Source organism: Micropterus dolomieu, linkage group LG21, assembly GCF_021292245.1.
Source record: "Micropterus dolomieu isolate WLL.071019.BEF.003 ecotype Adirondacks linkage group LG21, ASM2129224v1, whole genome shotgun sequence".
Taxonomy (NCBI): Eukaryota; Metazoa; Chordata; class Actinopteri; order Centrarchiformes; family Centrarchidae; genus Micropterus; species Micropterus dolomieu.
This window is the reverse complement of record NC_060170.1, coordinates 2066596-2080259: the sequence shown is the minus strand read 5'-3', so window position 1 is coordinate 2080259 and position 13664 is coordinate 2066596. Positions and strand designations below refer to the sequence as shown.

Here is a 13664-nt window from a genome sequence, read left to right as displayed (position 1 = left end):
CTGATGAGTCTCGATTTCTGTTGAGACATTCAGATGGTAGAGTCAGAATTTGGCGTAAACAGAATGAGAACATGGATCCATCATGCCTTGTTACCACTGTGCAGGCTGGTGGTGGTGGTGTAATGGTGTGGGGGATGTTTTCTTGGCACACTTTAGGCCCCTTAGTGCCAATTGGGCATAGTTTAAATGCCACGACCTACCTGAGCATTGTTTCTGACCATGTCCATCCCTTTATGGCCACCATGTACCCATCCTCTGATGGCTACTTCCAGCAGGATAATGCACCATGTCACAAAGCTCCAATCATTTCAAATTGGTTTCTTGAACATGACAATGAGTTCACTGTACTAAAATGGCCCCCACAGTCACCAGATCTCAACCCAATAGAGCATCTTTGGGATGTGGTGGAACGGGAGCTTCGTGCCCTGGATGTGCATCCCACAAATCTCCATCAACTGCAAGATGCTATCCTATCAATATGGGCCAACATTTCGAAAGAATGCTTTCAGCACCTTGTTGAATCAATGCCATGTAGAATTAAGGCAGTTTTGAAGGCAAAAGGGGGTCAAACACAGTATTAGTATGGTGTTCCTAATAATCCTTTAGGTGAGTGTATCTACCTAAAGATACCTTTCTTTACCGGCTACTCTGCAGTCTCAGAAGATGACACGTTTTGCCCTATGTCAGCCAGCATAGCTGTCCTACTCTGTTTGAAGGTGCGGTAGACTAGACAGTTGGTTGCAATTTGCAACCTCACAGCTAGATGTCACTAAATCTTACACACTTAACGTTTAAAACATAATGTGTTATTAAAGCTGCAAGCAGCGTTGGGCGGGCCCTCGCACATTTAGCGTGTTGGGGCTCGACGCTGCCGCGGTGCATATTCTGGGGCTCTGCCGGTGCGGCTGTGAATTTGCTATGCGGTTCGAACGCTGCATGAAGGTGTTATACCTCACTTCCTGTGTCCCCTTAGTGGCACTACATAGCACTTGGCGCTATGAATATAAATCAGTATTGGCATGTAGATGTCTTCGGAGTGGGAGAGTTATCAAGCACGTAAAGTTTTGTTCAGATGTGAGCATGTACACTGAAGTTACAACAACTTCCTGTGTCACGGCGAAGAGTTGATCTTTGACGCCACGCCAGACACGCCAACAGATAGCACAACTTTTCATCGTCAATGCCTTTAGAAGGCACAGCAGTAATTTGAGTTTGTTAAAGTACGGAGTGTGTAAATCATCCAAAAATGGCCGTAAAATTCAAAATGGCCGACTTCCTGTTGAGGCATTGACGATGAAAAGTTGTGCTATCTGTGACTTTTCGTCAGTGGGCGTGTCCGTGGCGTGGATTGGATTGGATGCGCATAACCGCTAAGTAGTAGGTAGTATAAATCGACAGAACAACAGTGCCGGTGTTGATCTGCCTCTGAGACGGGAACGATGAAGTAACAGAACCTGAACATGTCTGAAGAAAAGCGACAGCCAGCATGCTGGTGTTCCTGCGTTTATTTCTGTATTGGTATTTCTGTATGAAAGTGGTTGTGTTTCGGATTATGCTCGCTCATGAGTTCAAGCGAGCACGCATACGAGCACACACCTGGTTGCAATCTTAGAACCACACCGCTAGTGGCCGCTGAAAACTACACAATGCCCCTTTAATTTCCTGCATTCAGGTGAGAATTTCTGCACCAATTTATGGGGTAAATTTCTTATTATATGAAGGGAAACACAAAATTCATGTGGCAGGTGACAATTAAAAATATAAATAGAATAGAATATAATGTAGTGAGACATTCTTTATTGCTTTTAAATGTTTTTCTCCTGTAGATCTACACATTTTATATATATAAAAAAAAATCACAATAATAAAAAGAAAATAAAATCAGACAGACTTTAGTGTAGACAACATAAATATACACTATGAACAAAAACAATATAGACATATTGACAAATTGTGCAATGAAGCATAGTGCAAAGGATGTATGAAAGTATTTTGTGCAGGAGTAATGACTTGAGGTAGGTGGATTTAGTATATAGTATTTACAATATAACATTATGAACAGCACTGAAATAGAGAATGGTGAATAAATATTAAGTGTTAGCCCATAAACAGGTGGCTGATTAGAGACAGAGTTACTGGGTTATTGCACAGGAGTTGTTCCTGACTCAGAAATCAGCTGTTCATCAGAGAAATGGCTTGTGGGAAGAAACTGTTCCTAAGTCTGTTGGTTTTGGCGTACAGTGCTCTGTAGCGCCTACCGGAGGGGAGGAGCTAGCCGGATGAGGCCGATGACGTTGTGTCGTCAGCAAACTTAAATATCTGTTCTGACATGTAAAGAAAAAAAAGTCGTAATATTACGAGACTAACGTCATTAGCCTATTTAAAGAGAATATTATTTTCCTTAATATATTACTACATTCCCTATACTGCATTACGTTCCTGATTCGCTGTTAGTATCCCCTTGACCGTCTAACAGACGCAGAACAGGATGAGACGAGGAGGTGCTCATGCCAGGGAAAACGAAACTAACCGACATCATCTGGGATCAGGCAGAAATCTCACGACAAAACCACACACGTTAACTTCAGCACCTCTGATAAAGTGTCGCTTACAATCCCCAACAGAGCAAGTCAGTTTAGTTTTTAACATTACATTTTTATAACCTGCTGAAACTTCTGTATATGTCCACTTTGGCACAAACTGTCTGCGACTCACAGCACGAGGTGGGTCCACATCACTCGCTGGTGTTGCAGTAAATTTTCTTTCAGGGTAAGTCCGACAGCGGAATATCCTCCTTTTAAATGTGAAACCACTGCGATAACAAGACGTTCATGGTGTATTCCTCAGAGAAATAAATAATAATAAACACAGTAATACCAAGAAAGAGAGCGTCAATTTTCCAGAGTTGACTCAGAATCAGAAGGAGCTTTATTGCCAAGTAGTGTTTTACACATACATGGAATTTGCTTTGGTGTTAAGGTGCTACACCAAAGCAAATGCCATGTGGGTAAACTTTTACAGGTGATACTCTGACTTCCTGTTCCCATGAAGGCTGCACGTGTCACGGTTTGTCGTGGCGAGCAGGTTGTAGGACCCAAATGCAGGACACAGATAGTGCAGGTATAGTTCAAGGGGTTTTGATGAACAAACAAAAGGCGAGCTCACTTGCAAACAGAGTGGCTGAATCCAAAATCACACAGTCCAAGAAAACGAAGGTGATCCAACAGAATAATCCAGAACAAGTGTAAATCCAAAAACTGACAGAGAATAAGCAAGACGAGACTAAGCAGACAACGCACAGAAGCATAAGGTAACAGGAGGTAATGAGAGAAACACCAGGTATATATACAGGGACTAACGAGCAGGGCGGGAGCTCCGCAGGTGACAGACATGAGACTAACGAGGCAGGCAGAGAGATAGCAGGGAAGACAGAGAGAGGCAGGCAGAGACAGCAAAGGGGAACAAAGAGGCAGGCAGGCAGGCAGGCAGGCAGGCAGGCAGGCAGGCAGGCAGGCAGGCAGGCAGGCAGGCAGGCAGGCAGGCAGGCAGGCAGGCAGGCAGGCAGGCAGGCAGGCAGGCAGGCAGGCAGGCCAGAATAAAAACACTAAGACACAAAACTAGGAGCTAAGACACAGGGCTGAGATGCAGGAAACAATTAATTAAAAAAGTAACTAACTCACTTTTACTCTGAGTAAATTTTAAATGAGCTACTTTTTACTTTTACTTGAGTAGATTTTTATAACAGTAACTTTTCTTGTACTTAAGTAAGAGTTCATCAAAGTAATCGTACTTTTACTTAAGTAGAATATTTTTGTACTCTTTCCTCTGCTGGGTTGTAATAGTATGAGGGGCCGTACAAGCCATAATCTATTATGGGGTGACTGTTGCTCAGGAGGTAGAGCGGGTTGCCAGTAAATTAGAAGGTTGGCTGTTCAATCCCTGGCTCCTCCAGGCTGCATGTATCTTGTCCTTGGGGCGGCTGTGGCTCAGGAGGTAGAGCGGGTTGGCCGTTAATCGGAAGGTCGGCGGTTTGATTCCTGGCTCCCCCTGGTTGCGCGTCGAAGTGTCCTTGGGCAAGATACTGAACCCCGATTTGGCGGCTGTTCCGCCAGTGTATGAATGTGAGTGAATGCTAGTTTCTGTTTGAGCACTTAGGCTCAGTGTATGAATGTGTGTGACTGGTGAATGCAGATGTAGTGTAAAAGCGCTTTGAGTGGTTGAAAAGACTAGAAAGGTGCTATACAAGTACGGACTTTACATACTGTGGTACTGTTGGTTTTCTCCAGGGGAAAACCCCGAATTTCCCCTGGTGGCCGTTCTGCCAGTGTGTGAATGTGAGTTTCTGTTTCAGCAGTTAGGCTCAGTGATTGAATGGTGAATGCAGATGTAGTGTAGAAAAATACGGAGCATTTAGTCTGGACCTCTCACATACCTTTATTCTCCTTTCACATTCATACATTTTCACTCTCACATACATATGTTCTCATTTCACATACAAATACAAATTTTCACACACATTCATATATTTTCACTCTCATTCATATATTTTAATGCACATATTCACACATTTTGCTCATGCACAGTTAATGTTTACATTTAACATTATATATAATATATGCATGTAAGACAAGAATATATGCATGTGTGAGACAAAGGTATAGTGGAAAAGGAAGGTAGGACATTTATCGCGCAATGATTGGCTGAGAAGCTCGAGTCTGGTCTGGGGAGGGGGCAACGAGAGCATGATTGACATCTGCATACAGCACGTAAATCTTCCTGAACCAGCCGTCCTCTAGTCAGCTCCGATGGCTCGGTCATCTCCGAGCTGAGGTTATGGCTTCCACAAGTTCACCAGGAACTCCTAAATAGCAAGTAAGTCTGTTTCTCTCAGCTGTTGTTTTCTCACATAGAACTGGGCTGGGTTAGAGTTAATGGTAACTTTTAACTGACGTTGTGCTGGTCTGGCAGAAGCCAGCTGGAACTAACATTAGCGCTAATGTTTGCTAATAACTTTCGTGAAAGCTAACAATAAGTTTAAAACTGATGGAATGTCTTGGGTTATGGAACAGTATGGAACTTTGTAACTCTGAGAAATTTTTTCTATTAACACTTTCTTAAGGTACTTTAGGTGCGCTAACATGTTGTGGATATTAACTAGCAACTAACTTACATAATTTTAACGCCATCAGGATGGTACATGTTAATTGTTAACTAACGTTAGCCTGTAATTCTCCTGTCAATCACAACATGTGCATGACAGGAGATGTATTACTGCATGTGACCACTGCATGACCATCAGAAAGCTTTCTTGGCAGGCAGAAGACTGACGTTGTAACGTTATGCTTTGAGTTTATGAGCAGAGAGTAAGTTGGCCACTGACTGAACTTTAACTCAAAACAACGCTATTGTATATTACATGAAATGCTTGCCATTTTGGCCAGTTTGAATAATTAAAAAAATGACAAGGACATAATATTTTTTCCAGTTTGGGACCTATGGATGTACAGAGTTGCTCATAGTAGCTCAACTATGTGGTCTGTATTTTTATACAATAATCTTCAACAAAATTGTTTGTTGATAGCTAAACTCAGGCTGATGCAGATGACCAGTCCAATACATTTTACTATGTACACAGTTACATGTGGAGACATTCATCATGCATTGTGGTCTCATGCAAATATTTACTGTTCTAAAGGAATTATGAATTAAATTCTATTGTTGCAGTGCATCAACCTAATAATGAAAGCCATATCATTTTTACATTGTTAAACACACAGTATCTTGTGCAGTATCACTGTTGTTGTTTTCAGATAAAACAGTGGTGGGCTGCCTTGACCAACGGTAACGCAGTAGCTACACTCGCACAGAATAGCTGGAGAAAGGACTTCACTCTGCCTCATCTTGTCTCTTCATCTCTACACCAAAACAGTTTACTTGTGTGTGGCTTCTTTTTTCCAAAAAATTATACACTACATTGGTTGTATAGGTTTGTAAATGTTTTTGTACAAGTTTTTGTGACTGATTTTTCTTTGCTCTGTTTAATTCAGGTGAAGACTGGTGTAGAATGGACATTAAGAGCTTTCTGTATTGGGCTGGCCTCACTATCAATGCGGTAATCCCCCTTCACTTTTCCAGCAGCTGGTAAACAACACAACACTTTAGCTGCAGCCTTTATTCTCTGACAAACCGGAACTTACACTGTACATTTACTGCAGAACTTCTCTGCTCACCTTTTACTCAGCTCTGCTGTATTTACTTGTTGCTCGCTCTCTCGCTCAGCCACACACTCGCTACGCTCATCATAAGAAGTGACTCTTCAATGACTGCAAGTGGTGGGATAACGCTACAGGACAAGAATACAAAAAAAATCCCTCTTTGGGTATATTTTGGGTTTAGTCCCTATGATGAAGGTAAGCCAGCCAACTCAGATCATTATATCGATTAGGGCTGCAACTAACGACTATTTTGATAGCCAATTATGCTATGGATTATTGAAATTAATAATCGACTATTTGGATAACAATTCGCAAAGTTACACAATGCCTCTTATTTAGCTATCAGCTTTTAAATTAAACTTGAGGTTGTTTTAGGCATGTGCTAATTAACAGTCAAGACAATAAATTGAATACTGCTTTCAAAAATACATATATTAATGAACATTTCTGCTACAGCAACAGAAAGTTCAGCTGAAATCCAGTCCTCATGGACCAAACAGGTATATACAGTAAGAAATAACTGTGTGTGTGCGCAGCGCTGTGCAAGCACTCATCTAAACATCTGATCTGCTGTCTAGTGACTAGTGACCAATAATAGCAATTTTGTATTAGACAGCATTTCACACAAGTTTATACAGTTTCCCCTAACTCAACAACTCACAAAACTCCATGATCTTTTTAGGAAGTCTGGTTCAGATTAGCAGCCACCTCGTGCATAGACGGAAGAACTTTTTTTTTTTCTTTAGAAAGTATTAAATTGTCCAGTGTTCTCTAATCTTGTGCACTCGGCATCAACACGTTCTCAAGCTGGAAACGTCGCCATGAGCGATGCATCGTTTAAGATTGTAAAATTAGGGCAAGTAAATGAACAGGACCGTTGTGTATCACAATTATTTTCTACTCTGAACGCCATTAACAATCAATTTATTGACCAAGGGAAATTGTATAGAAAACGTTACAGCTCATAACATGACTTTAGCGCTAAACTAGCTTTCTAACTAGCTTACCGAGACGAGTCTTCATCATCCAGTGAGCCACAACTTTACGTGCCTCCTCTTCTGATGCTCCGGTGTTGCCAGGAAAGCTCAGCTTTGCAGATGCAGCAAGTTGACCTTTTTGGCTATGCGAAGAGTGAAATGCTCCCACACTTTAGGTTGTGAAGGTGTTAATACCAGCGCTGACATTTTGTTGTTTTAGTAACTTTCTTGTAATATCACATCACAATACCAGCAAGACATGTCTAAGTAGCCTAACTTCTAGGGGTGTGACGAGATCTCGTGCCATGGGATCTTGCGAGATTAAATTGTGACCAGCTGTCTCGCGAGACTCAAGCAAATTACATTTTTCACACGCTGTCAAGCCACACATTAATTTTCTCACACAGTGAAATACAAATGTATAACTAATAAGATAGACTCGCAGAGCTAATCAACTCCGCCCAACCGATGCCACACGCCCTGATCAACTGAACCCGCTCCCGCTGTGAGTCCTGCCAGCTGTGACAAGTTGTAACATAGCTGGTAGAGTTTTGCAACATAAACATCTAAAAAACTGAAGCGCAACCTTGCTCTGTTTGGGACTGTGAGTACTTCATGAGCTGCTGAAGTTAAGGTGTGTGTGGATTTGTGGTGTGATTTCTGCCTGATCAGAAGTGTTTCAGTGAACATGAGCAGAAAATCTGCTGAAACACAGTAGCTATTAAAGTCCTGGAGTTTATAAATGTATTAAAATTAAATAATTTATCATTGAGGTGAAAAGGTGCCACAATCACATTTAAAGATGTTACTTCCCCAAACAAAGACTCAAAGAGGAAGGAAGACTAAATCATAAAACAGCAGGGATGATATTGATCTACAGGAGAAACAGATCTGATAGCAGCACAGAATGAGAGCTGCACTGACTTATATTCTGTTATAGTTAGTTACCTGCCACCTGAATTTTGTGTTTCTCTTTACATAAATTAAAATAAAAAACAGGTGCAGAAAAATTCATCAGAATGCAGGAAGTGCCTAATACTCCTTTTCATAGAATTCAACATTAAAGTTTTCTCGACTCATCTCGATCTCATGATCCCAATCTTGAATCTCGTCTTGTAGGTTAAGTGTCACACCCCTACTAACTACATATTATGCACACAGCGTTGTAGGCTTTTCCAATAAACGGAAAGCGGACTGCTATTTGCTATTTACGTGTTTCCTGTAGAAACCGACAGCTAGTGAGGGATTTGTCTATTGATCGGTGTAGACAAAGTGCGGACTGATACCAGCTCAGCTTCGTGAGTGGCAGCTGGACTTGAGGACAGACTCCGAGACCGATGGAGGCAAGTCTGACCACTGGGAACACAGTACGAAGATGTTTTTCATGCCGGTTTGGCTCTTGTCACCCCGGGGCTGATGGGGCTGTATTCGGTCCTGTTCGTGTTGTGTTCACTGGGAGGCTGCGGAGTGCAGTTTCGTTGTCCGCTCGCCCGGTGACGCTCCCCACAACCATTTCCCGCCATGTCCCCCTGCTCCTGGCCTGAAAACCTCCAGTGCTTGAGTAAAGGTGTAAACCTAAACACACACTCCGGTGCTCTGAGTTCCCATTACGGGCAGAGTAACCTAGTTTGACCAGTAACGTTAGTTGCAGGCTAACTGAGATAATTAATGGCAGCTAGTTAGCAACAGTTAGCTGAGTTGCTACAGCAACAAGTAAGTTAAAGCCATGTGTCTATCAGGAAACTCTGTAAATCACAGAGGAGCATGGGAACATCAGAGAGAAAAACAGATATTTTCCATCAATATGATCCAGTTTCAGCAAAATCAGTGAATAAAGTTGTGCTTTTGTGCAGTAATCTGTGGTGCCCGATTCTAGAAACACTAATTTTCAGCAGTATCATACAATCAAAGAAAGATTTTCATTGGACACTAAAAGAATTCAGCCCCCCCAGTGCGGGATGATTCATCAACATTTTAAAATCGTTTTCCAGGAAATGACACACTCTAAAATATCAAGAATAGGCTACCTATAAAGCAACATTTTTTGTCATTGATGTGCCAGATCCTGCCATATGACATAGGCCTAGTCCAAGGTATATGATATAAAAACATTTAGGCCTAAACATCGAATTTGATTGCATGGGAATGGGATATTTTATAATTGGATGTTTCTCTAAAAATGCACTGAGCAGACAACGCATCTTTGATACTCTTTTGTCTACTTTTGTTTAGTTACTTTTGTAATCCAAAAATAACTAAAAGTAATCAGGTTACATTACTTTTATTTTCAGGTACTTGGATTACATTACTGATTACGTTTTTTAACAAGTAATTGTACCGGATTACATTCAAGTAACTGCACTTAAGCATCTTTTTTTCTGTCTTTTGTCACAGATGGTACTGATTGATCATGAAAATCCACTTGGAAATGTGTCATCTGTTGTTAAGAACTGGCTGTGGGCAACTGTGATGTCACTGTTTTGGTGTAGGCGCCATCTGTGGGCCAACTTGCACTATTTCAGTTCTACGTTCAGTACATGAGGAGGCACCACACAGAGAGATGGAAAATGTTGGTGTAAAAAAAAAACAACAATATTTTGATAAAGTAGATTTTCACTGTGCACTGTGAGGTGCACTTCCTATTTATCGAGTTTTTTGTGTCTTATATCTACTGTACATCTTTACAGCACAATCCCAGCATTTCTCAAGAATTGGTGAGTAGCCCTGAAGTTTACATCTGTAGATGAAAAACATTTTGGCGGTTGTCAGACACGTGAGATAAACAAGTTGAAATGAACATAAGTTTACTACATCCTTTAAATGGTTGTGGTAAATAATGAAAACTGAAACAACAGACAAAAATATTTATTGAAGAAATACAGTGTAAGATGCAAGGTAGCTGTGAAATTTGCGTATGCAGCCTGCCATGACTCTGATACAAAACAAAAACGACAGTTCTGAATTAAATTATGAAATAGTTTCTTTTAGCCTAACTAAATTTAGGTGCTCAGTAAACTGAGGTTCAGTGGACAGTTCTTATTGCAACCTACCAGCAACTGTATTAATTGAGATCTGGTTTTGACTGATAAACTAATTTAGACTCAGTTGGCCCTATATTTCCAGTACAATATGTGAAACCAATGATATGCTATTATATTATTATTGTTATTATATAATTGCTGTATTATCACAAATATTTTAATAAATTCAGATTACTTTTACTCACCTTTTTTGTTGCAATTATTTATTTACCACTATTTGCCTGTTATTGTGATTGCTGTTATTAGTTTAATATTTATAAGGTGCCTAATAAATAACATTATAGTAATTGCAGTAGCAGAAGGCATGAAGCTGATGGCTCAGTGCAGAGGGGGTGACGACTTCTAGTGGGGCCTTATAGAGTGGGCACTTTTTTCACACTTTACAGCAGACAGGCTGCGAACTGCTTTCACACTGTAGTTCGGTATATCCTGTCTGGACTAGGGGGAAAAATGTATAGGCCTACATTGTTGCATTGTTATTGTAGTCCAGTTCATGTTTATACTGACTTTTTACAAAGGAACAGAGAAAGTAAAACATCAAGTTCCACAGACTCCTTGGCAGTTTTGGTAATTGACGTCCTGCATCATCAGGACCCTTGTGGGGAAATCAAATTCCAGTGACTTTGACAGTTTATGCAGCGCTGTAATGCTTTTGATGTGTATATTTATATATTTATTTATTTATATTGTATATTTTATTGTGTTACAAAGAGCTCATAACTGACAGAAGCATTATTGCCACAATAATTCTTGTGTATAATTAGGCTGCAAACCTACAGCATGTTATGAATAATGTTAAGACTGAAAGGAGGCCTAATGATTGTGGACTGACAAAGTACACTGAGGGCAAGCACAGCGTTTTTAACAGTGACTTGCATATGTGGTTACAAAATGATTTGCATAATAGGCTATACCTATACATGTCTCAAAGATCAATTATAAGCCCAGCAGATGGATTTATTAATGGTTTAGCTTTTGAAATAATGCTAAAATCACAGGCTATATGCTATCATAAAATCCTGTGTGGTTCACTTGCTTTCACATCACTAGTGAGTCGCACCAGAGTCCACTTGAAGCAGACCCAGAGTAGAAATATCTTTAATTTTTTGATCTACATGTAGATATCGATAAAATCGCTTTTAAAAATCATCCTTGCTTTCTTCCTACCCTGCTATTGTTGCCTGTAGGATATCTGTTATCTTAAGATGGACATGTAGCCAACCAAACCACTTGCTTTAATATGAACGGCGCTGCATATGATCAGCCTTCTCCATAACACAGGCAGCCAATACAATATGAGCTTCTCAGCCAATCACTGTGTAACAATTCACCTTACACTAAGACAGCAAGGGAACGTACGTACGCCAAAGATAATGTTACGGGCGGATCTGATACCTGTTTAGGAGATTACATTCGGCAGCCTGCTTACCTTCGTTGAAGAAGCCCTGCCTAAACCAGATAAGCAACTAACTTGCACCTGTACACACTTACAAAAATTATATATTAACGAAAAAAGTCCATAGGATGGGTTTCACAGCGTGTATTTAAAGATATACCAGGTTACACCACGGCGGGATATTAGGCGCTGGAGGCTCGGCCGCACTCCGACGCATCAAACCAACATTACAGACATTATCACCGTTTCCGACATACATTCAGTTCACCCTCCAAACCCCCAATGTCCCAGCAGTTCAAATGTTCATTCCAATAACTTAAATCGTCCGGATGGAGCCAGATGTCCTCCGGTGGAAAAAGGAAAAACGAAAAATACCAAGGTGAAGTGTGGCGAGCTGCCACAGTCAACAATGTTCCACAGTTAACTTACGGAACCTCGACCCAGTCTGTTTAGCTGATGGGATGATGTAGTAGTCCAGAAAAGTCCAAGCATATGATCCACCAAAAAAGTTCCTTTGTTGCGTCCGTCTGGCAAACCTCACACAGAGCCCACTAAACGCCGACTGCTTCCACCTGTTGCGCTCTGGAGTCCCCCCACTCTCCTTTTAAAACCTACCCTGTGGCAAAACAATAATGAGTGGGGAAGAAAAAAAAATACATAAAAGGTCCTTACAACAATCCGTGATACACCACAGGCTTCTGATATACGGTTGCTTTTTTTTTCCACGTGAAGGCACAACCAATACACATAAAGCAGGTTTACCAACACATTAAAAGCTGTACCTGAAGGCAGAATAGGCGACTATTACAACTGTGCGATAAATTTCCTACCTTCCGTTTCCACTATACTTTTGTCTCACACATACATATATTCTTCTCTTACATGCATATATTCTTCTCTTAAATACATATATTCTTCTCTTACATACATATATTCTTCTCTTAAATACATATATTCTTCTCTTACATGCATATATTCTTCTCTTAAATACATATATTCCTCTCTTAAATACATATATTCTTCTCTTAAATACATATATTCTTCTCTTACATGCATTTATTCTTCTCTTACATGCATTTATTCTTCTCTTAAATACATATATTCTTCTCTTACATGCATATATTCTTCTCTTACATGCATATATTCTTCTCTTAAATGCATATATTCTTCTCTTACATGCATATATTCCTCTCTTAAATACATATATTCCTCTCTTAAATACATATATTCTTCTCTTACATGCATTTATTCTTCTCTTACATGCATTTATTCTTCTCTTAAATACATATATTCTTCTCTTAAATACATATATTCTTCTCTTACATGCATATATTCTTCTCTTACATGCATATATTCTCTTAAATACATATATTCTTCTCTTAAATGCATATATTCTTCTCTTACATGCATATATTCCTCTCTTAAATACATATATTCTTCTCTTAAATACATATATTCTTCTCTTACATGCATTTATTCTTCTCTTAAATACATATATTCTTCTCTTACATGCATTTATTCTTCTCTTAAATACATTTATTCTTCTCTTACATGCATTTATTCTTCTCTTACATGCATTTATTCTTCTCTTAAATACATATTTTCTTCTCTTAAATACATATATTCTTCCCTTACATGCATATATTCTTCTCTTAAATACATATATTCTTCTCTTAAATACATATACAGGTGCTGGTCATATAATTAGAATATCATCAAAAAGTTGATTTATTTCAGTAATTCCATTCAAAAAGTGAAACTTGGATATTATATTCATTCATTACACACAGACTGATATATTTCAAATGTTTATTTCATTTAATTGTGATGATTAAAACTGACAACTAATGAAAATCCCAAATTCAGTATCTCCGAAAATTTGAATATTACTTAAGACCAATACAAAAAAAGGATTTTTAGAAATGTTGGCCAACTGAAAAGTATGAACATGAACAGTATGAGCATGTACAGCACTCAATACTTAGTTGGGGCTCCTTTTGCCTGAATTACTGCAGCAATGCGGCGTGGCATGGAG

At 39.7% G+C, this 13664-nt stretch overlaps 1 protein-coding gene across 8 annotated transcripts in view; it reads left to right on the top strand.

Annotated features, from left to right (window-relative positions):
• LOC123959982 (voltage-dependent N-type calcium channel subunit alpha-1B-like) overlaps nucleotides 1-13664 on the top strand; it is a 68850-nt gene that overhangs the window by 51147 nt on the left and 4039 nt on the right. The window contains exons 24-27 of one of the 8 annotated variants that reach the window (XM_046034395.1): nucleotides 5811-5936; nucleotides 6048-6141; nucleotides 6280-6410; nucleotides 9587-10324. In XM_046034395.1, coding sequence (XP_045890351.1) covers nucleotides 5811-5814 — 4 coding nt within the window. In that variant the 3' untranslated portion in view covers nucleotides 5815-5936; nucleotides 6048-6141; nucleotides 6280-6410; nucleotides 9587-10324. Of the gene's footprint in view, nucleotides 1-5810; nucleotides 5937-6047; nucleotides 6142-6279; nucleotides 6411-8417; nucleotides 8536-9586; nucleotides 10325-13664 lie in introns of those variants that run through there. The other 7 variants (XM_046034393.1, XM_046034394.1, XM_046034392.1 and 4 more) reach the window with 7 other exon arrangements.